Genomic DNA, 23,690 nt, shown 5'->3' on the forward strand with positions numbered 1-23,690 from the left:
AGTCTACTAGGCTTTCAGGTTTAAACCCAGAAAACAGCTGCAGCGTAATGAAGAAGGCCCTGCAGACCCAAAGACCAATCTCACAGGCCCCTTCTTCAAATTCCAGTTTGGGACAGACTGAGTTGCCATTAATGACATAACTTTTCACTTGCTCAGCTAAAACTCTACTCAGCGTTGCTTTAAGACGTAACATACTTTAACTCATGAGTAGCCCTAATGGGCTCCAACTAATTAAACTTTTAATTCTAGAAAAATATAGGCTGCCAAGGGTTCATTTTATTATTTTTTTAATTTTTATCAGAGTATAGTTGCTTTACAATGTTGTTAGTTTCTACTGTACAGCAAAGTGAATCAGCTATACGTATACATACATCCCCCCTTTTTTGGATTTCCTTCCCATTTAGGTCACCATAGAGCACTGAGTAGAGTTCCCTGAGCTATACAGTAGGCTCTCCAATGGTTCATTTTAGTTTTTAGGTTTGCCTGACCAGAGGATGTCCCTCTGCTGGCTTGATTTTTCTTCCCAGGAGCACCCAAACTTCCAATCTTCCACCCCTTCAAACCAGGTTATCTGTCCTGGTCTGCGCCTTTAGTACTTACAACGGACTTGACTTGGTGAGTGGTGCATGATATGCGCAAGGTTTAGATTCCCTCATCCTGCCAGCAGCTCATAACCAGGACAAAACTAATTCAAATCCTTTAGTTTGCCCTCTAGTCTACCAGTACCATACTCTTGAGTTGGCACTTTCATTCTGTACCATCTTGCGCATCATTTTTCCACTAAATATATCATGTTAATCGCTTGACCTAGGCCTTTCATATGACCTTCAATTGGAAGTGGGGGGTGGGCAGGGAATGCTTAATAAGCCAGAATGTCTGCGTTCTCATCACAGTGCAAAACCAAAGGCCTTTCTTGTTGGTTTAACCCGAGGGTGCTGGGGGAATTACAAAAGATAGTAGGTCCACTGGCTAGACTGGTAGTTTCCTCTCCAGCCTCACAGTCCCAAAGCCTCCATCGTGGCCCATTCATCCAGCAGGAATTACACTCATCAGTCATTGCTCTCGCATGCATATCTATAGGAGGCCGGACCAAAGTGCTCCTGGCCCTCTTTCCAAAGCACTTTTTCAGGACACCTGACCCCTCACGCCTGTTTCTAAGTGGGATAAGGCCACAGCGTATTTCCAATGAGCCTTTCACGTGACATACACAGGGCTGCAGAAAGTTGGTCACCTCACCAGCCATTTCATCAAAACTTATGGCTGGGATACTTGAAACCAAAGCGTAAGCATTTTCACAGGGGGGTGGAGGAGATCTGGAGCGGCACAACTGATTTGCCATGCTCCACTCTCAGTGATATTCCAGGAGAAACTCTCTAGGACAGGAAGTACAAGTCTGGCACCAGAGTTTAGGACTTTTAATTTGTCCCAAAGTTGCTAAAGCAAAAATCATGATAAAACATTCTGCTTTCCTTTATAACCCACCAACGCAAAAAAAAACAAAAACAAAAACAAAAAACCAAAACCAAAAAACTCCGTAGGAAAAAAATGGTTTTGTACATGGGAGGAAACAATATAAATTCAAAACTTACAGATAAGGGTTAGCTCTATCACTCATCTCTTTAAAAAGTTTTTACGAATATCCAGTCAACACCAACAGGGTTATCTCCCTTGAAATGTTATCTATACGGATTTCCAAGTAGACCACAGGGCTGTATACTGTCTTGGAATGTCCTCAGAAGGCTCCGTCATTGAGCAGGTAACAGAGTAAAAACCTCAGAGTCCTTTCTTTCAAATGGAAGAGGGAAAGACAGGGATAGAAGAAACTATTCAAATTTCGTCTTCTTTCCTTGTGGCTTGTGGTCTCCGCCTCCTCCTCTGCCTCCTCGGAAGCCTCCTCGCCCTGCAGGAAGGCAAGCCATCACTGAAGAGTGGCTGCAAAGCCGCCAGTTATCCCCTCCCCAGCAAGATGAGTGAGGACGTGGGGACTGATGCAGGAACCTGGACCTGCAGGCTCAGGCTCCGAAGTGCACAGCCACGTGCTACCCAGTGTACACAGCTGGGCAGGCCACCATGCTCCTTACCTCCAAAGCCTCCCCGGCCTCTGCCACCAAATCCACCTCGGCCACCTCTGCCACCACCTCTGCCACCGAAGCCACCTCTGCCTCCTCCTCGGCCACCGAAGCCACCTTCACCCTTAGGCTTGGCCCAGTCCAAAGTAACTTTGTTTCCATCAATTTCACCATCTTCCATGGCCTCCTTGGCAGCTTTGGCCTCTTCCTCACTGTTGAAGTCTACAAAACCAAACCTAAAAACACCAAACGAAATTGCTCATTATAAAGCCAACACATGGAACAAATGCCAAGTTACTCTCACATGTTGGATGGTGATACTTAACTGGGAAAAGACCCAGGTGAGGGCAGTTCCCTATGGAAAACTGAAACAGAATGTCCCACAAAACAGCTGAATATACCTCTGTGAAGACAGAAGGCAACAATGCTAGCTCTGTGAATTGTCTCTTCTTCTCGTGCGAATCCTAAACTGTCACCGATCGACAGAAAGGAGCTCAAAGAGAAGACGTCTTAGGTGGGAGCTCTCCACCTGGTGGACGCCACACGTCCCCTGCATCTTACTTACCCCTTGGAGGATCCAGTCTCCCGGTCAGTGACTATTCTTGCACGAATAGAGCCATCAAACGACTCCTTTAATGTCTCTTCTGTAGTATCCTCAGACAGACCTTTGACAAACAGAGTTTTGGATGGCTCTGGGAAAGAAAAAATAAAAATTGTACTTTTTATTAAAGTCACAATTCATAACAACATGCTGGACTTGCATGTTGCAGTCTAGTATCTGACTACTGGCTAAGAATGCTCATCTTAGCAAAAGGTAGCCTTTCACCTTGAGTGTCTGAGGAAAAGCAGGTAAAAGCAACTTGGTCAACTAACGTTTAAAGCAAAGGGCTTAGACCAAATGCCATGTCAAGTTTACACTGATCACCAGAGCAGTTGAGAATCTTTTATGGAAAACAGGAGAAGCAGCAACCCAAGCAAGTGAAAGTAGTTCTAAACCAGGCAGCTACAAACACCATGTAAGACAGTAAACCCCTGGCAAATATGCTGCTCAGTGTTGACTTAGCTGGATCAGAACTTGACTATCTAGAGGACTTTTCTTGAGATTTCATCAGTTATTTCTCAGATAATCAGTCATCATATCCAGTATCATTTACTCAGCAGCAACGGAAACGTTCTAGATATGAGGACGCAACCACAACATCTTGTTAATGAAGTAACTTACGGCTTCTTGCATTAGGTGATCCCCTGGGTCCTTGCAACTCCAGCCTGATGGCTCTGCCCTCAATTTCCCTTTTATTACATGAATTTAAAGCTTCTTTAGCATCTTCAAATGACGCAAATTCTATAAACGCATACCTGAGGATAAAGAGTCAACATTTAGAGTAAGTTACCAAGCGCACAGCTCCTCTGATGCCACCAAGCCTTTTTCTTGAAACACTTAAACGGTGCAGCTTCTACTAATGGCCAGGAGAACATGATTTTACCTCCACAAGATACTCTTAAAAGCCTGTAACTGACAACATAAAGATACTAATTATTTTACCCTTTAGATTTGCCATTCTGGTTCTGGGGCACTTTGATAAACGTTGCCTTCTCAAATACCTCCTGAAGAGTTTCTTCCGTTGCACTATAGGAGAGATTGCTTAAAACCAGGGTTTTTGATTCACCTACAAATAAAGACATGTCAAATTAAGACTGAAGCAGTTGTTCCCAACTACAGTCACAGCTATACATTGTTCTTAAAGAATTTCTGAGCTTGGGAGAGTTAACACACCAATGTTGATATAAGTGGAACCCTACCTGGTATTCAACATATCAAGTACCTACTATGTACTGTTACATGCTGCTTCCTCCCACTCCTACTGTTCAGATGTAAGCTGACTGCAGCCCTGTGTCTTCCTAGCATATTCTAATTTTTAAATGCACACGATCTAAGTCCTTTACAGTATAAAACGTGCAAAGGAAGCTAGATTTATCTGTGTTCTAGTACAAAGATTTCATATAGCTCTCATTCAAGACACTCAATTACAAATACAGGTATAACTTGCTGATCTACATCTATATCCAATTTATCAGTCAACTTTATAAAGTACAAAGATGCAAAGGATTTCTTTTCCCTCCATCAATTCCAGAACCCCGTAGGAAGCCTATAAATTCTTACCACTCCAAGTGCTATTCTTTCCACCTCTATAGTCTTGACTTTGACCTTTCTCTCCGGTATAGTACAGGGAAATGGATCGCCCATCTATCTCTGTTCCCTGCTTTTCTTCCAAGGTTTTCTCTGCATCAGCTTCTGTCTTAAATTCAATATAAGCAATCCTACAAAAGGAAAAAACGTTAAGAACTCACTTGATTTTTAAAACCATATTAATTCTCTAACACAAATGTTTTTAATTTCAGCAATATGCCCCTATTTCAGATGAGTACAATAAAAATGTCCTTTGTTTTATAGTAATTGAAATGTTCAAGGTTTCTGCCATCTTCCACTTTTCAATTTAAACTTTCCTCCCACTACAGAAAGTTTGCCAAACACTTCTAGAAAATTTGTTCACAATAAGTCCACCTCACTACAATTAATTATTTCCAAAACATTTACTGTAAGCTAGGCACGTACATAGTATTTTATACATTAGCTCATCTTATAACAAAATCACTCTATTTTATCACTTAAAGTACATCATCCCCACTGTACAGATGGGTGACTGACGTAGGTTACAGAATAATTAATTTGCCCAAAATCACGAACACAGGAACATTAAATCAGCATTTCTTTTATAAATTAGTAAAGTTCATTGATTTTAACGAAACACTGCAGTAGACACGAAACATACCCTTTACTCTTCCCATCCTTGCTGACTAATCTGATCTCCACAGCATCTTCAAACACTTCTTTTAATTCTTCCTGAGTAACTTTATAAGGAAGATTTTTAGCCAAAAGTGTTCTCGCATCTCGATCTAGATTAAAAAACAAAAACACAAAAATGAACTGGATGGCTTAAAAGACCATTTTCCCCCCAAAGATCACCAAAGACTGACCAATGTAAAAGTTCTGTTTAAGAAATAATTTTGAGGGACTTCCCTGGCCGTCCAGTGGATAAGACTCTGCGCTCCCAATGTAGGGGGCACGGGTTGGATCCCTGGTCAGGGAACTAAGATCCTGCGTGCCACACAGCACAGCCAAAGAAATAAAAATAAAAAGGTTAAAAATAAAAAAAAAGAGATTCTACAATGTAGGAGGCACTCTGCTATTATGGAGATATAGCAGTGGCAAAACAAATTGCTGTCACAGCTGACAACAAACTATGCACTGAATATTTAAAATACAGCTAAATATTATGTAGTATATAGAGAGGAGATGTTCAGTATTTTTCAGTTAAAAAGATCATAAAAAAAAAAAGTGTAGGGAATTCCCTGGCGGTCCAGTGGTTGGGACTCCGAGCTCCCACTGCAGGGGGCATGCTTCGATCCCTGGTCGCAGAACTAGCATCCCGCAAGCTGCACGGCACGGCCAAAAAATTTTTTTTTACTTTAAAAAATTAAAAAATAAAAAGATCATAAAAACACACACTTGAAATGTGACAAGTGCATACAGAGAAGGGTAAAAGATGCAAAAGGAGTAGTTAGGGATCTGCTCTAGGTCCAGTGAGGAAAGGACTCTGTATTAATTTAGGTACATCTAACCAATTATTTTTTGATTAAGTCTAGCAAGCAGTGCCAGGCCCTGTTGTAAACATTTAACATTCTAATTCATTTAATCCTCACAACATTATGAGGAAGCCAAAGGAAAAAAAGTTAAACTACTTACCCTGGCTTGTCTACATTAGATTAAATACATAACCATTAACAAGTATCACCATTACCTAAAGCTTTACATACCTTTCTTACTGTCTTTTCCCTTTGGTTTTTCTAGTTTAATCTCATTGCCAAAGACTTTTAAACCAGTGAGTTCCAAGGCTTTTTCCAGGTCTTCAGCAGATTCAAAATCCACATAGCCAAACTTCCTTTAAGGCGAAGAGGACAAAAAAAAAGAAAAAAAGAAAAAAAAAAGTTACAGGTGGGGGGAAAAAACAAAAAACAAAAAAACCCACCAAACAAGAGCCACGTAACACATATTCTGGGCAACAGTAACACTAATATGACAGTGCAAGCAACGATTAAAAAGCACCTATACAATTAACAAAATTGAGTCAGGCTCTTTTAAGCTGAGGCTACAGAGCAGGATCTAAGTACCAAGACCTGATGCAAGTTCACCTCTGAGATCTTCATTAGTTACACTGGCCTTAACAACTGATAGCAGATGACAAAAAAACCTGTTTAAGCACTAAGATAGGAAAATCCTGTCTGATTAAAAGCATTCACTATTATGGCTTCTCAGGTCTAATAGATACTTCTAGGATAAGCATCAAATCTCATTATTAGAAACTAGACCGTGCTATATCAAAAGTTAAGGAAGACTAGGGAAATTTCAATTTGGGGGTTTTACAATTTGATAGTCCAATGATTTAATTCATTAATGTCTAATCTTTGAAGACTTTAACATACTCACATTTAAGGATAATGGGCTAAGGTTCTAAAAGGGGAAGGAAAAAGCATTAGCAGACCCACGAGTATCATGCAGAACTACGGCGTAGCTCCCCCATACTTACCTAGACACACCAATTCTGACATCAACAACTGCAAGATCATTTTTAGCAAAAAGGTCACTGATACCCGTTTTCAATTCAGGAGCAGATTTACTGAAGTTCAGGTTTCCAACAAAAAGATTGAAAGATGTAGTTGGTTCTGTGGCTGTACAAAAAATTTACTCAAATTAGTCTATTTTCCAGTATATTTGACTATTAGTCAAATTATTTCTGTACATAGCACATCAGCACATTGCAATATAACATCAGGTTTCAGTATTAAGTCCCTTTGTTGTTCATCACTTGTGCTATTACGTGTTATTTCCCAACCTCCCAATTCTCTAAGTTACCTTCCACTTTCTGTTTCTTGGCTTCAGGAGCTGCTTTTTGTTTGGTCATTTCCTTCTTTCGTTTTCCAGGTGCTTCTTTGACAAGTTCTGGTCAAGATTGCAAACAATCTATGTCATCCACAAGTAGCCACACATACCCAAGCATCTCCTTTAAACAAAACTCATGCCAATGTACTTCAGAATCTAACTTGATTACCTTCCTCCTCCTCCTCCTCCTCTTCCTCCTCCTCGTCATCCTCTTCCTCCTCCTCGTCTTCATCCTCCTCCTCCTCGTCATCCTCCTCATCCTCATCGTCATCCTCTTCATCTTCATCAGTGCTCTTTGCCTTCACAGGAGCAGCTTTTGCTGGAGCTTTCTTTCCTTTGGCTGGTGCAGTCTCCGTAGCTTCTTCTTCAGAGTCTGAAAGAGAAGCCACCTAGTCAAAAACTCAGAATTATCCCAGTTCTATTCCTAGTCCTAGGAAAAGCCAAAAGAAAATAAATGTAATCTTGTCCATGCCAGTGTGCTTAGTTAGTTGCTATAGGAAGAATTAACAAATCACTTGGAAGCAAAATTCTACACTGTGAAAAATACAGGATGAGCTGTTTGAAGCATGTTACTCAGGAGCAGGCAATCATGCATGGGTACCACACAGGCACCACTAGTGCACCACAATCAGCCCAGAGAATCCCTGGGATGATTCGTCAGGAGTATCGCATTACCACCCACAGCTCGCCCCTAATGTATCTTGCAAACAGGAGCCCAAGGACTCCCAATACAATGCCTTACCATCCTCGTCGTCCTCATCCTCCTCCTCGTCGTCTTCATCGTCATCTTCGTCCTCGTCATCCTCATCATCTGAGGCAGGAGCAGCAGCTGCTTTCATCACCGCTGGCTCGAATTCATCCTCCTCCTCCTCTTCATCATCCTCATCCTCCTCTTCACTGTCGTCTTCATCTTCCTCATCACTGTCTTCCTTCTTGGCATTCTTGCCGTTCTTTGCTCCCTTGGCTGGAGCAGCTGCTCCCTTCTTACCAGGGGTTGCTACCAATGCTTTGCCTGGTGTGGCTCCCTTTTTGCCAGGTGTTGCTACTGCTTTGGCAGGTGTAACCGTCTTCTTGGCTGGCGTAGCGGCTGTCTTTTTGCCAGGGGTGACAACTGCTTTCTTTGCCGGTGTGGCAACTGCAACCTTTTTTGTTGGGGAAACCATCATCTTCTTTGCTGGAGTTGTGGTAGCCTTTTTGCCTTTTTTCTGAGGAATAACAACCTTAAGAATAAATAAAAACCAACATAGGCCTGTTTCCAAACTCAGAGAGCCTTGGTCCCATAAATGAATGCTAAATTCTAGCACTGCCTCTAGTTGAAGACCACATGCACTAGAGGTTAGCAAGTTAAGCTACAGGGTCAAGTAACATGTCCTTCTGTACGCTTGAAGCCACAGTCCTCATCCTGCAGCACACCCTAACACGGACTCTGAAAATAGACTGTCTGGATGCCACTGCGTGGGCTTAGGCAAAGTTTTAAAACTTAATCTTAAGCCTCAATAGTTTTCCCATCTGAAAATAACTCAACCTTATACATTGCTTTACGGATTGAGTTGATGTATGTAATTAAAAGCCTTACACATAGAAAGGACTACCTGTTAAGTATTATTAAGTTATTTGGGACTCTCACAGTGGGTGGAGGAATAAAGTTCACTGAATGCTCCTTCTTAGGACCAAAGAGAAAATGAACATCAAATAGTCAAGCTGTACAGTCAATCGCTGCAAAATTAATACAAAGAGTGAACACATTAGCTTGATAAAAAACTGTCATTTATCTACATTTAAGTCACACTCAAAACCACATTTTGTTGACTATTGGTTTTATCAGGTTATGTGTGTCAAAATAAAATCTTTATTAAATTCTAAATAAGAAATATGAGCAAATACAGCAATTAGTTGTCTTTACAGCGAGCCAACAGTAGCTGGGAGTGCTAATTAAGTGCTAACACAATGGGAGGTGGCAACCCTCAATCCACACATTGTAACAGTGTTTAGTATTATCAAGCCCATATAGGATAACAGAGACCAATTAATCCTACCTAGAGACTAGAAGACTCTGTTAAGGCTAACCTCAGACCTAAATATAATGCTCAGAGCTGCCACTCGCAGGACAGTTAACTGTCCAGGCTGTTTCTCCAGCTGGCACATGGGGCTAATGTGTTCAAAGTGGAAAACTAATAATATATTATCGCATTATATCACACCAAGCCCTGCAGAGGGCACATGAAAACTCCACACCTTTCCTCTCAAGTTCATTCAAACACTTACTCTTATGGTATCTTGACAGGTCAATAAAAACTTTGTGAAACGCTGGACCATTACAACAGGTCATATATGAATGAATATAATCCTATTTTTTGCCAGTATTTTCAGACATCCAATATCACGTGCTTTTAACTCTCCATTTTGTAGTTTAACACAATTCTGCGTTAAACTATATACCATTACCTCTTCTCCACTGCTATCATCCTCTTCATCTTCTGACATTTCCTCATCTTCACTATCTTCTTCTACCTCCTTTGGGGGAGGAGCCATTTTCTTGGGGTCACCTTGATTTTTACCGGCCTAAAACGGACACATTACACATTACACTTCCCACATTTCAGGCCATTCTTCAGAGTAAAACTGCAGTCATCTCCCTCAGAACCCGCTCTTCATACTGTTAAGTACAATTCACATAAAAACTACTCTTCATACCAATGTTAACACAGGTGAATTCTCAACTTCCCACATATTTCCTGTCAAGTTCTTCAAAAACCAACCTTAGGATAAAAACGCAACTTCAAGAAAACGGTCTCTCTCTTCTTGCTACCTCTTTTAAGCACACCCATTTAAAAAACTATACATCCAGCCAGAATCGAACCTTGCATCGCGGCACAATTTTTCAATAGAGCCTACAATCGGACCACTGTAACAGCTAACAATCCACGGCCCTTCACCCGGGGAAAACCACCTTAAAAAAGCCTTTGGGGTAAGTTGTGGTACCTAATCCCACCACCCTCGTCTGAATTTGAATTAAGGCAATCTTAAAAAAAAAAAAAATCCACGTCTTAACCTTTAGTCTTCCATTAAGTTTTCCTTTCCCAGGTTATCAACCCCGCCCCTTTCATCCCCGGCAGGGCCACGTGGGGGTAAGTCGCAGGCCACCATGTGCGCGCAGCCCGGCGCAAAAAGCACGCGGCAGGGCCTCCTTCCGGAGCCCACCTGCCGTCCGCCCGCCCGCCCGGAGCTGAGACCCCGTGGGCCGCCGCTCTCCGCCCCAGGGCCCTCAGCAGGCACCAGGACCCACGCGGCGCGGCCCACGTGGCGGGCCGCGAGCCGGGGCACGTGCGTCAGGAGGCGGGGCTCCGCTCGGGCCCGTCGCAGGAGTTTGGCCTCATCCGTGCGGGGCCCAGCGCCCCCTTCCCGCGCTCAGCCCCCAAGCCCTTCCCCGCCGCATCCACCATCCGCGGCACCTGCCGAAGCTCTTCACGTCGCTACCACACAGCCAAAACCCGCGAGACCTCCCAGCTAATCGCGCGAGACTTCCCGCACTATGGCGCCCTCGAAGGCGCCCGGGACGGCGCGCAGGCCCTCCTCCTGGCGGCGCCGCGCGCGCGCTCCTCGAAAAACAGGCCTTGACGTCCGTGCTCGCGCGGGCAAGGCCTCTTACCTTTGCAAGCTTTACCATGATAGCTGCTATGACTGCGGAGTGTGTGGCGAGCGAGTGGCGCAGATGAGCCCAGAGGAAACGAAGCAACGTCGATGGCGGCCGCTGATCGCAGAGCTCGTACGCTTGGCTGCCAGCTAGAGCTCGAGACTGAGGCGAAAGACTGAGCCTGCCCAGTAATCGCCTCTGGAAAGGCGACGACGGCGCCCTCGTGACTCCGCTGCGACCAACCAGAGTTCGCGTCCCTCCCATAAGCCAATCGCGAGCCTCTACCTGAGAACGGCGTGGGGCGGGGCACGGGCAGGAGTGGGCGGGCAGAGGAGGCCAGAGAAGGGGGGAGGGGATTCGTGGCGGCGGCCTGGGGGCGGGACTCGCTTTGTGCAAGGCCAGCGCTGATTGGGCCGTGGGCGCGCGGTTCCCGGAGTGCCCATCCACAGCCCGCGCTCGCGGCGCCTGCGCCTTGGGACGGACATTTTTGGCGCCGCGTGTTCCTAATTCCCGGGCGGTGGGTAGCGGTGGTTTCCGGCTCCCCAGTGTGTCCGGGTCTTGTCGACTGTGGAGGTCTTGAGTTTCCTGGGCGGCTTCACGCGCGACCCCGGCCCGCACTCCACGCAGAGCCTCCTGGAGGCAAGAAAGATAAGAGTTTGCCCCGTTTTCTAATTAGCCCGAGACCGTCGGGAATTCAGGGTCCACCGCGTTGAGGGCCCACTTTCGTCCCGCCCGCTAACGAACCAGGAGCCAGAAAGTCCCCCTGTCTGCCGGTGACTCCCCCCGGGCCACGTGCCTGACGCTGCCTTCTGAGAGCTGCTGATATAGACAGTCGCGTATGTTTGTGAAGTTTACCGTGAGCAGCGCACAAACATAATATTTAATCTCAATAAACCTCATGCACTAGGTAATTTTACCAGTGGGAAACACCCTGGTGGTCACTGGATGTTACAGCTGCGGGGTGGGGAGAAGAACTTGGTCAGGCCAACCACAGTGCAGGGCCTTTGACCCCTCAAAAGTTCCCTCTTTGTTATTTGGGACTAAAGCATCTATTTAAAAATGGCTGCTAAATCAATGTCACCAGATGGTCTAGGAGTCAATCAAAAGAGTCAAAGGAAGGTTTCCTTGTTGGCGGAAGCACAGAAAATTGCCTTTGCGTTGTGTTTTTGCCAATTATTCAGATGGGTCACTGTGGCAAAACTTAATTGGTGTCAAACTTAACCTAGAGCGCTTTCTTCAGTTTTGAGCCTGCCCAGGTAGGATGGTTACATCATGGGCACCTGGTGCCTGGTACAAAACCAAGATACCTTTAGCTGTGATGATATTTCCCTAACTGAACTAATGTTCAGAATCACCTCTGGAGTTTCTAATTAAAGAGATGTGGGGGCTTCCCTGGTGGTGCAGTGGTTGAGAATCTGCCTGCCAATGCAGGGGAACGGGTTCGAGCCCTGGTCTGGGAAGATCCCACATGCCACGGAGCGGCTGGGCCCGTGAGCCACAATTACTGAGCCTGTGCGTCTGGAGCCTGTGCTCCGCAACAAGAGAGGCCGCGATGGAGAGAGGCCCGCGCACCGCGATGAAGAGTGGTCCCCACTTGCCGCAACTAGAGAGAGCCCTCGCACAGAAACGAAGACTCAACACAGTCATAAATAAATAAATAAATAAATAAAAGAACGTGAATTTCTTTAAAAAAAAAAAAAGAGAGATGTGGCATTGGGCCCAGGATTTTGTATTTTAACAAGGGCTGGTGGGGATTCTGTGAGCAATCAAGTTATTTTGCAATTCTTCCTAGAAGGCTCCCGTGACTGAGTGAATAGGAAACTCACAGCTACCCACTGGGGCTCTCTGATCAGGGAGGAAGCTGGGGCCAGTTCTCTGGCCTGCACCCTGCTTTCTGATGATCTGTGGAGAGCACCCTGAGGAGGTTCTCATTTTGAACTCTGGGATGGGGACCAAGGGGACACTTACTGGGTGACGGGGGACAGAAAGAACAGCATAAGCCAAGGCATGGTGGAATAAGACCCCCGTGTTTGCAAGCAGTTTGGCACAGAGCAAGCTTGGGGCACTCATGGGAAGAGGTTGGAGAGAGCAGTGCATGATCAAGTGACAGGGATGAGTTACAGAAATACTGGCGTGGCTGGCTTGTCATTCAGATCTCAGTTTATATCACCTCTTAAGAGGCCTTTCCCCAACCCTCCAATGAAAAGTGCCACCCAGAGGCTCCTTACCACATCACCCTAACTGAGTCCTCTGCAGGTACTTACACTACCTGGCATTTTTCTTGTCTGTTTACTGTCTGTTTGCTCCTTCCCCAGCCACGAGAACACAGACTTTGTTCTTTGCTATATTCCTGGCGCCTCAAGCATTGCCTGACATAAGTAGTGGTGAAAATTATTTGTTGAGTGAATGAAGTACTTAGGTAAAAGGAGCAGTGGAGAAAGCCAGTATAGCTTAGTGGTCAAGTGCCTTGCTTTGGAGTCAGCCTGGGATAGAAAAACAGTAATAGCTAATACCTATATAATACTTATGAAGTTCCAAGCACTATTCCAGTTCTTTATAGATAATATATATATAAATTCATTTACTCTTACAAAAAAGTTATCACTATTTTATAGAAACTGGGGCATAGATAAGTTAACTTATCTAGGGTCACATAGCTAGGAACTAGGATTTAAATTGAGACCCTGTTCTGTCATCCCAGTTTCTTTATAAAATGCGTATAATAATAGTACCTGACATTTGGGTTGTTCTGAGTATTAAGTGAGATGTGTAATAAGCCCTCAGTGTTAGCTATTGTTATTCTTGACAGACTTCGTGACTTGAATAGAGAGGGAGAACAGATCATTTATTTCCATTATCTGTTGAGTGTGTGTATGTACGTGGAGTGACACCAGCAGGGCTGCGGGTCTGGGGGGAAGCTCCTGAGTTCAATGTTGGACATGATACATGCATAAGAAATAACCATCGCTTTAGGCCAGGTGTCCCCAACCCGCAGGGGACCGATACTGGTCTGCGGCCTGTTGGGAACTGGGCCACACAGCAGGAGGTGAGCGGCGGGTGAGTGAGCGAAGCTTCATCTGCCGCTGCCCGTCGCTTGCATCACCTCCTGAACCATCCCTTCTCCCCACCGCACCACCCGTCCGTGGAAAAACTGTCTTCCACAAAGCCAGTGCCTGGTGCCAAAAAGGTTGGGGACCGCTGCTTTAGGCAGCTGGCTCTATGGAGGTGGTCACACAGCTGCAGACACAGATGGCATGAGGGACCAGCCTAGCACAGCAGCCAGAGTGAGGAGAGGAGAAGGCTGGGCAGACCCAGACCCAGTGGTGGGAAACATCTAGGGTGGGAGAAGGCCCAGAGGCAGAAGCCAAGCTAGAAAAGGGGAGTTTTGGAAGCCAAGGGAAGAAAGGGTTTCAAGAAAAAAGGAAGAAAACAGTATCCACTGCCACAAAAATGTCAAATAAGGTGAGGCCTGAGAGGGTCTACTGGATTTGGTATTAAAAGATGTTGGAGATTTTGGCAAGTGTGATGGGGTAGAAGCCACACTGCTGCAGATGGAGAAGTGGCAGTGCTAAGTGTAGGGCCCCTGTAGGAAGCACTCCTGGGAGAGAGAGTGGTCGCAGCTCAAGCTTCCCCATACCTTATAGCCTATGGGGAAGGACCCAGTAGAGGGAGAGCTGGAAGCTTAGAAAAGAAACAAGAGGACAAGATTAAGTGAGTGAGAATTCCCAAATGAAGGGGCTACCCCTTGGTCCACACCGATTTGAGACTAAAGGTAAGCGTACCTGTATAACTAACACAGAAGAGTAAGCCAGAATGTAGGCTCTGGGGGGCGGAGCTTGCTGCCAGGATGGCTTAGTGCCTCTTAAGTGCCCAGACAGTGCCTGGTGCATAAAAGATGCTTAGGAAATGTCCATTCAATGAATGGAGTATCGTGTGACAATTACGATAATTCCTGTCTGCTGCTGTCTTCTTTTGGAAGAATAGGGCCCCCCGTGGCCTCAACTCCCTTCTGTACATAACCCCACCTCCTGCCCCTCTGCTTGGGGTACCCTCTCTGGTTTTGGTTCCACCTCCCGGGGACGACTGTCCTCTGACAGCACCCAAATCAGGGTCTCTGCGCGAGCCTCTTTCCTCCTGGGCTCCAGGCAGCTCCCTTTGGTGTCCTATAGATCTTCAAATTCCAGGCGTCACAAACTGAATTCAGCTTCTTCCTCCGCTCTGAACCGCCATCTTTCATACCTTCGTAAACAAGACACAGCAACCGGCCCTCCCAGCCCAGGGCCGGACACAGTCTTAGACCCGACCGTCCCCCTCAGCCCCCACGGCAGGGGCTTCCCACAGCCTGGCCCTTGGGAGTCTTTGGAATCGCTCCCCTACTTTCCCCACAGCTTCCTTCTTCGAGCTTCATCATGCTGCCTAGATTAAGGCAGCAATTCTGAATTGGCCTCCCTGACACCAGTCTTGCCCCTTATGTGTAGCCACATCAGTTTTTTTGTTTGTTTTTTTGGCTGCGCCACGCAGCTTGCAGGATCTTAGTTCCCTGACCAGGGATTGAACCCACACCCTCGGCAATGAAAGCACGGAGTCCTAACCACTGGACTGCCGGGGAATTCCTGCCACATCAGTTTGTTTTATCAACAGATACAAACACATTCTAATAAATAAAAGATTTCAATGACTTCTCCTACCTGGCAGGGTGAACCCCCAGTGCCGCAGCCCACCAATGAAAGCCCACTTCCTGCTGCAGAGAAGGGGACTAAGGTGAGGCGAGCGAGGCATTTGTCTCAGGAACAAGATCTAAGGGGCACCAGAAACTGAGTGATCAAGATGAGTAGTATTTCAGTGCAGTATTTATTCATTAACATGAAAAATACACAATGAACACAAAATCGAATTTTAAAAACCCACAGGATGAGAATTACTGATATTTCTTTGGCCTCAGGCTCCACTATGGCTTACACAACACTATTATTGATGCTGTGTTCATTTAAAACTTGATATTTGGGGCTTCCCTGGTGGTGCAATGGTTGAGAATCCGCCTGCCAATGCAGGGGACACGGGTTCGAGCCCTGGTCTGGGAAGATCCCACATGCCGCGGAGCAACTGGGCCCATGAGCCACAACTACTGAGCCTGCGCGTCTGGAGCCTGTGCTCCGCAACAGGAGAGGCCACGATAGTGAGAGGCCCACGCACCACGATGAAGAGTGGCCCCCGCTCGCTGCAACTAGAGAAAGCCCTAGCACAGAAATGAAGACCCAACACAGCCAAAAATAAATAAATTAATTAATTTTAAAAAAAACAACTTGATATTTTGTTCATCATGAATTTCCTTGCACTACTTTTGGAAAGACTGACATTCTTACAATATTCAGTTTTCTCTACCGGAACATGTGTTTCATGTCTTGCATTAAAACATTGTATTGATTACTGAGTTTTTGGCCTTCAACTTTGTATACAAGTCAACTGCCTCACTTGTCTCACCCTAGTCCTGGTTCTGTGCCCAGCTGTGACCTACAAGCTTCAGGCAACTGAACCACTGGCCTTCCCCCAATGGGCCCTCTGGCCTCTGTCCCACCTGCACCCTCTCCTGTGCTCCTTCCCCTGACTGAGACAACCTCCCCCCACCCCTGGCCTCCTGGTTGACCTTCCGACTCAGCCACCTCTTCCTGGAGACCCCCGTTATCTGCAGACTGGGTTGGAAACTCATTTCTACTGGTAAAGCACCAGCTGTCACAGTGCCTGTGGGTGAGTATGCTTCCATGTCTGTTTTCCTACTCTGCAGTGAGCTTCCTGAGGTCATGTGGAATTCGTTCTTTTAATCCTGGGCTCTGCACAGTGTCAGCAAACAGGTGGTGCTCAATAAATGCTGATTCAGGGACTTCCCTGGTGGTCCAGTGGTTAAGAATATGCCTTCCAATGCAGGGGACGCGGGTTTGATCTCTGGTCAGGGAACTAAGATCCCACATGCCACGGGGCAACTAAGCCCACGCACCCTCAACTAATGAGCACTCGGGCCACAACTAGAGAGCCCATGTGCCACAACTACAGAGCTCACACACCACAACTACAGAGCCCACATGCCACAACTAGAGAAGCCTGCACGCCACAGCAGAGGATCCTGTATGCCACAACTAAGACCCGGCACAGCCAAAAATAAAATAAATATTAAAAAGACATTTGCAGGCTTCCCTGGTGGCGCAGTGGTTGAGAATCTGCCTGCCAATGCAGGGGACACGGGTTCGAGCCCTGGTCTGGGAAGATCCCACATGCCGTGGAGCAACTAGGCCCGTGAGCCACAATTACTGAGCCTGCGCGTCTGGAGCCTATGCTCCGCAACAAGAGAGGCTGCGATAGTGAGAGGTCCGCGCACCGCGATGAAGAGTGGCCCCCGCTTGCCGCAACTAGAGGAAGCCCTCGCACAGAAACGAAGACCCAACACAGCCATAAAATAAAAATAAATAAAATAAATAAGCAAATATGGTTAAGAAAAATATATTTTTTAAAAAAATTTGCATTTTATAAATAAATAAATAAATAAATGCTGATTCTGTGACTGATGCCCACGTGACTTACAGCTGTTGGAGGAACCCAGGATTAGCCACAGAGAGCTCAGGAATTCTGATGGGTTTCCAGAGACTGTGGAGAACAAGGCAGCCGCTTCCAGGTCCCCCAGTCTAACCCCAGCCCATGGCCACCTTGCCTGAGCTGGGACACCCTGCCTTTCATGAATCCCCACTGTCCCCCACTGGACCTCCTTCTCTGTTCCTGTCCATCCCTCCAGTTGTCCTCCTGGGTCTAGGAGGGTCAAAGCTGGGTCTAGGGCCCTGCCTTCATGGAATATTGAAAGAAGGTAAGATTAAAAGTAGTTGAGGGTCTGGACTTCAGCTCTGTAGATTCAGAAACCTGAACTTTTAAAAGATAATTTATAACTCACACCTATCAGGATGGCTGCTATTTAAAAAAAGCCAGGTGTTGGTAAGGATGTGGAGAAATTTAGAACCCTGTGCACTGCTGGTATAAATGCAAAATGGTGCAGCTATTATGGAAAACACTATAGTGGTTCCTCAAAAAATTAAAAACAGAACTACTGTACGATCCAGAAATACTTCTGGGTATATATCCAAAAGAATTGAAAGCAGGGTCTGAAAGACATTGCACACCCTTGTTCAACAGCCGTGTTTGGCTATTATTCACAATAGCCAAAGGTCCCAGATATCCATCAATGACTGAATGGATAAACACAGGAAAGGAAATTTTAACGCATGCTACGACATGGATGAACATTTAAGATATTATGCTAAGTGAAATAAGTGAGTCACAAAAAGACACATATTGTATGATTTCACTATATGAGGCACTTAGAGTAGTCAAATGCATAGAGACAGGAAGTAGAATGGTGGTTGCTAGGGGCTGGGAGGAGGGGCAATTCGGAGTTGTTGTTTAATGGGTATAGAGTTTCAGTTTTGCAAGATGAAAAAGTTCTGGAGATTGCACAGCAATGTGAATATACTTAACACTACTGAGCTGTATGCTTAAAAATGTTTAATATGGTAAATTTTATATTATGCTTATGTTGCCACAATTTTCTAAAAGATAATTTCATTTTTGAATAAATACATCCAAGAAACCAAAAAATATAAAAGAATATACAGTAAAAAGTCTCTCTTGCACTCCTGTCTCCCATTCTCCTGGTTCCTATTCCTCTACCTGCACAGGTAACTGCTTTTAAAAATGTGTTAACTGGGGCTTCCCTTGTGGCACAGTGCTTAAGAATCCACCTGCCAATGCAGGCGACACGGGTTCGAGCCCTGGTCCGGGAGGATCCCACATGCTGCGGAGTAGCTAAGCCCGTGGGCCACGGCTGCTGAGCCTGCGCTCTAGAGCCCACAAGTCACTACTGAAGCCTGTGCGCCTAGAGCCCATGCTCCGCAACAGCAGAGGCCACCGCAATGAGAAGCCCGTGCACCGCAAGGAAGAGTGGCCCCCGCTCGCCTCAACTAGAGAAGGCCCGCACGCAGCAACGAAGACCCAACGCAGCCAAAAATGAAAGAAAAAAAAAAAAACATAGGCGGAAATCTTCCTGATCTTAGGGTAGGCAATGGTTTCCTAGATATAACACCACAGGCGTAAGCAACAAAAGAAAAAAGAGATACACTGGACTTCAGGAAAATAAAAAAATTTTTGTGTTGCAAAGTACACTATCAAGAAAGTGAAAAGATAATAATGTATAGTGGGAGAAAGTATTTGTTAATCATACATCTGATAAGGGGTTAATATCCAGAATACACAAAGAACTCCTATAGCTCAACAACAAAAACAAAAACAAAACACCCAATTAAAAAATGGGCAAAGGATTTGAATAAACATTCTCCAAAGAAGATATAACAAATACTGAATAATGAAAAGATGCTCAACATCATTAGCCAACAAGGTAATGCAAATCAAAACCACAACGAGATACATCTTCACAACCCCTAGGATGGCAATAATCAAAAAGTCAGATAATAACAAGTGTTGGTGAGGATGTGGAGAAATTGGAAGCCTTGCACACTACTGGTGGGAGTGTAAAATGGGGCAGCTGCTTTGGAAAATTGTCTGGCAGTTCCTCAAAGGGTTAAACATAGAGTTACCATGTAATCCAACAAATCCACTCTTAGGTATACAGCCAAGAGAGATGAGAGCGTACGTCCATACAAAAACTCACACATGACAAAAAAACGTGCACATGAGTGTTCACAGTAGCATTATTCACAGTAGACAAAAAAGTGAAACAACCTAAATGTCTAACAACTGATGAATGGATAAACAAAATGTGGTCTCTCCATGCAATGCAGTATTATTCAACAATAAAAGGAAAGTACTTATCTGTGCTACAACATGGATGAACTTTGAAAATATGTTCAGTGAAGGAAGACAGATCCAAAATATCACGTATTTTATAATTCCAACATTAGCAAATCTTTAGAGACAGAAAGGAGATTAGTAGTTTCCAGGGACTAGGGGAAGAGGGAAATGGGGAGTGACTGCTGATGGGCGTAGGGTCTCTTTCTGAGGTCATGAAAATGTTCTAGAATTAGACAGCTGTGATGGTCGCACAACTTTGTGAAGATACCAAAAAAAAACCCCCAAACCCAGAATTGTACATTTTAAAAGAGTATATATTATGGTATGTGAATTGTATCACAATTTTAAAATCCATATAAAAATATATTAACCTTCAGGGACAAATACAGCTCTCACTGGACCAGCACCAGCTTATTTGCAGACCTACAATGGAAGCTGAATCAGAAGGTAGCTTGGCAAACATGGAAGGCCAGTTGACTACCTTCACAATGTATCTAGCACCCTAATCCTCCTCACCACCTCCGTGCTCCTACGACAGAAAGATCCACTCCCAACTCCCTGACCCTGCTTTCCAGTCTCACTCGCTTTCTTTGAAATCCCCAGGTCATCCAGCCACACTCTCACTTCCAGGCCCAGGTCTCTTCTCTTCGTCTGAGGACATGAGTGTGACCCTTTGATTCATGTTGCTGCATCTCCAGAGCTCCCCATGAGGGGCGGGGGGGTGGGGGGGTAGAGGTGGGCCTGGCCTGGTGCCTGGCAGAGCAGGAGCTCAGCAAATGTTTCTGGAGCGAACCGGAATTAGGAAGAGCCTCGTTGAGGAGATGCCATCTAGGCTGAGACCATAATGGCCCATGGGATCTGTCAGCTAGATGGGGGAGGGGAGAGTGCCCTGGGCAGGCACAACAGCCTGTGCAAAGGCCCTGGAGAGAGAGGCCTGGTGCCTTTGAACACTCCAGGGAGACTGAAGGGCTTGAGGACTCGTGATCATAACAGATGGGGCTAGAGACAGATGGAGGTTTGAGGAACTTTTGCATTAGACACCTTTCATCGCAAGCAGCTGCTCAAAACTATTTAAATACACAAAGGGATTCACTGGCTCTCAGCACTGCAAAGTGCTGGGTACCCTGACTCTCAGCTCTTCAGGGCTGGCTTGATCCAGCAGCTCAAAGATGTCATCCAGTACTTGCTTTTTTGTCTTTCTTTCCCCATTTCCCCATGTCAGTTTCATGCTCAGACCAGCTTTCATCCTGGTGGCAAAACCTCTTGCTGCAGTTCAAGCAATGACCCTCATGTCTACACATCTTAGTGTCCAGAGGGAGCTAGAAAACGTCTTTTCCAGCAGCCCCAGCCGAAAAGAAGTCCCCTCCACTGTCCTTGGGTTATGGGCCCACTCTGCGGCCAGGTAATGAGGTTATGCTGCCTCTCCCAGCCCCAGGCCCAGGTGGGTCAGCACTTGGGCTAGTGGGCACCCAAAGAATCATCAGCGGAGTGCCTACACAAGAGAAGGGTCATGGGAGGCAACCACAATAGCCAGAAAACTCAAATTGTTACTTTCCTTTCCTCATCTACATGGGAGTATCATCTCTACTTTGTGAGGTTGTAAAGAACAGAGAGGTTCAAGCGCGACAGTTATGGCCAGTGTGACCTCGGACAGAATGCCCCTTCAGGGGCTGTTTTCTCTTCAGTGAAAGGAAGGGTTGGGTCACCTGCAGATCACCAAGCCGCTTTTCGTGCTCCACCCAAGGTCCTTCTCTCCGAAGCGAGGTGCAGCGGCCTGACATGGCCAGCAGGTGGCAGCCCTGAGGCATGTCCTGGTTCTGGCGAAGCCTGGGAGTCCTAGTGGCAGAGAAGGAGGCTGGGCCTCCCCAGCGAGATCCTGTGGTCTATTGTGCTTTCTTGGGAACCCAACTCTCAGGTGGCAGCAGGGCCAGCTTCATAGGCATGCCATCCACACTTAGAAGGGCCCTGGGATTGGTTTAATGCTCTACTGTTGCCATCTTGAAACCTTAATAACTTGAACAGGAGCCCTGCATTTTCACTTTGCAGTCGGCCCTAAATTATGGTGCTGGTGGCAGGACTCACATTGCCTCGGGGATCCCCATCACTGCTATTTCCCAGAAATGTGCTGGGCCCTTCCCTTCACTGTGCTTTCGCTCAGCCTTCCTGGGGCTCCTTATCATGCTTGTCTCCTCAGCTCACTGTCTGCTGGGAAGCCTGGAAAGGATGGGGCCCTACATAGTGAGGGGGGGGAAGATGGGGACCCTAAATGGGGGAAAAAAATCTGCTCTGGTCAAGGTCATCGGTGGCCTGGTTGTCACATCCAAGGGAAACCTTCCCTCACCAACAAATTGTTGGTGAGTAAACCTTCTAGGTCCCACCTTACTTGACCCCTTTGGTATTTGACACTCAATTCCTCTGTTCCAGAGCGTCTCAGGACTCAGCTCAGGGGCCCTCATTCTCCTCTGGACTCGCTCCTCACTGCCCCACAGCCATCAGTGTCCCCTAGGCTGCCTTCCATTTTTTTAAAGTCCCTTATTGAGGTGTAATTTACATACAGTAAAACTCACTACTTTTAGGTATACAGTTCAATGAGTTTTAGTAAACGTATGCAGTCATGATATAATCCAGAGTATTTCCACCCCTCCCAAAATTTCCCGCACGCCCTCTGTAGTCAGTTCCCTCCCTCCCTCCCCCAACACCCGCACCCTACTAACCACTGATCCACTTCCTGTCTCTCTGGTTTTGCCCTTTCCAGAGTGTCACATAAGTGGAATCATATAGCAGGTGGGCTTCGGAGTCTGGCGGCTTTCGCTTAACATCATGCCACACCCGTTTTTTTCATTTCTGGTCACGAGGCATGCGGGATCTTAGTTCCCCGAGAGCAGGGATCGAACCCGCATCCCCTGCGCATTGTCTTAACCACTGGACCACGAGGGAAATCCGCACACCCATTTTTGAATCTCATTTTTTGGCATTCCCTGCACAGCCATCATTTAAAGCACCATTCAGGAATTCCCTGGGAGTCCAGTGGTTAGGACTCTGCGCTTTCACTGCTGAGGGCCGGGTTCAATCCCTGGTGGGGAAACTGGGATCCCACAAGCCACATGGCGTGGCGAAAGAGAGGGAGGGAAGGAGGAAGGAAGGCAGGAAGGCAGGCAGGCAGGAAGGAAGGAAGGGAGGGAGGGAGGGCACCACCCTCTGCTGACGGCACACACCCCCTACTCCGGCCCTCTACTAAGCTCTGCCTGAAACTCAACCACTCACTCAGGTTCCCTCAGACCAGCTCCTCTGCCTTCATTCTCTCCCTCGGTCACCAAGCTAGAAATCTGGGAGGCATCTTTGCCTCTTTGTCTGCTGTCCCCCAGCTCCAGATGTTGCCCTCCCCAATCAGTCCCCTTCCCTCCAGCTCCTCTGTCCCTGCCTTGGTCCAGGCCGACGCCACGGCAGGCTCTCCTGGCCAGTCTCCCTGTCTCCTCACCCTGGCCTCATCCCCACCCATCCTGTACCAGTTCACTAGTGCAGCAAGCAATGGCCTTGGCCAAGATCTGACCTCTGCCTGCCTCTCCAGCCTGACCTCTCTCCACATCCCCTTCTAAGATGGGGACACTGTTGAAACAAACCGTTGGTGAGTAAGCACGGCCATAACATAATAGCCCAAAATGTTTACTAATGATTTCCAAGGAACTGTGAAGTGAAAAAAGCAAAGTGCAAAAGCTTTTCTAGCAGGCTACTTACCATGTAAACGAGAGGAACTAGAAAATACACACCGTGCAAAAGGAAAAAGAGTAATAAATACAGACAAACCAGAAACTAGTGAGACTGCTTACTTGCCGGGAGAGGCAGGGTGTGAAGGACAGGAGCGGGTAGAAGGCGTAGGGGACGTGACACTCCTCTGAGTATCTCTGTGTAGTTCCGACTTTTAGAATCATTACTGTTTCATAAAGTTTTTAAAAATTTTAATCAACAAGGAATTGGGAAAGGGGGAGTGGAGACAACCCAAAGTGGAATATAAACAGAAACAAATGAACCCAACTGTACTACAAATGAAGAGCATCACAACACTGAGGATGCCGGGGGAAGCTCAGCTAAGTGACTTCAGGAAAGGGTATCTGACCATCTACTCTAAGACTAAAGGGAGGGCTTC

General features: G+C 46.3%; 1 protein-coding gene and 3 non-coding genes across 5 annotated transcripts; all 4 read right to left on the reverse strand.

Annotated features, from left to right (window-relative positions):
* Window positions 1-887: 887 nt before the first annotated feature.
* Window positions 888-10,893, reverse strand: NCL (nucleolin). Of its 2 annotated transcripts, none has more exons than XM_059928933.1 (14): window positions 10,718-10,893; window positions 9,514-9,630; window positions 7,811-8,273; window positions 7,238-7,441; window positions 7,042-7,128; window positions 6,716-6,857; window positions 5,946-6,070; window positions 4,901-5,024; window positions 4,231-4,388; window positions 3,613-3,736; window positions 3,292-3,425; window positions 2,635-2,761; window positions 2,082-2,305; window positions 888-1,900 (listed from the first exon to the last, which is right to left on the reverse strand). In XM_059928933.1, exons 1-14 carry the CDS (start codon window positions 10,733-10,735, stop codon window positions 1,824-1,826), a joined length of 2,124 nt encoding a protein of 707 aa, XP_059784916.1. In that variant the 5' UTR covers window positions 10,736-10,893; the 3' UTR covers window positions 888-1,823. The 2 variants fall into 2 exon arrangements, with proteins under 2 accessions (XP_059784916.1, XP_059784915.1); XM_059928932.1 differs by having other exon boundaries at window positions 7,811-8,288.
* Window positions 2,443-2,576, reverse strand: LOC132369381 (small nucleolar RNA SNORA75). Its single transcript, XR_009504362.1, has one exon. It is a non-coding gene; the product is annotated as a small nucleolar RNA SNORA75 (small nucleolar RNA).
* Window positions 3,133-3,212, reverse strand: LOC132369388 (small nucleolar RNA SNORD20). The gene has a single exon (XR_009504368.1). It is a non-coding gene; the product is annotated as a small nucleolar RNA SNORD20 (small nucleolar RNA).
* On the reverse strand, window positions 6,932-7,001 carry LOC132369387 (small nucleolar RNA SNORD82). The gene has a single exon (XR_009504367.1). It is a non-coding gene; the product is annotated as a small nucleolar RNA SNORD82 (small nucleolar RNA).
* Window positions 10,894-23,690: the final 12,797 nt, after the last annotated feature.

The sequence above is a fragment of the Balaenoptera ricei genome, chromosome 7, assembly GCF_028023285.1.
Source record: "Balaenoptera ricei isolate mBalRic1 chromosome 7, mBalRic1.hap2, whole genome shotgun sequence".
NCBI classification, from domain to species: Eukaryota; Metazoa; Chordata; class Mammalia; order Artiodactyla; family Balaenopteridae; genus Balaenoptera; species Balaenoptera ricei.

Coding starts and splice junctions, on each gene's coding strand:
- NCL (XM_059928932.1), bottom strand. Junction 6,858..7,041: donor CAAGAAACAGAAAGTGGAAG/GTAACTTAGAGA, acceptor TTTTTTGTACAG/CCACAGAACCAACTACATCT. Junction 5,025..5,945: donor GGGAAAAGACAGTAAGAAAG/GTATGTAAAGCT, acceptor TTTTTAATCTAG/ATCGAGATGCGAGAACACTT.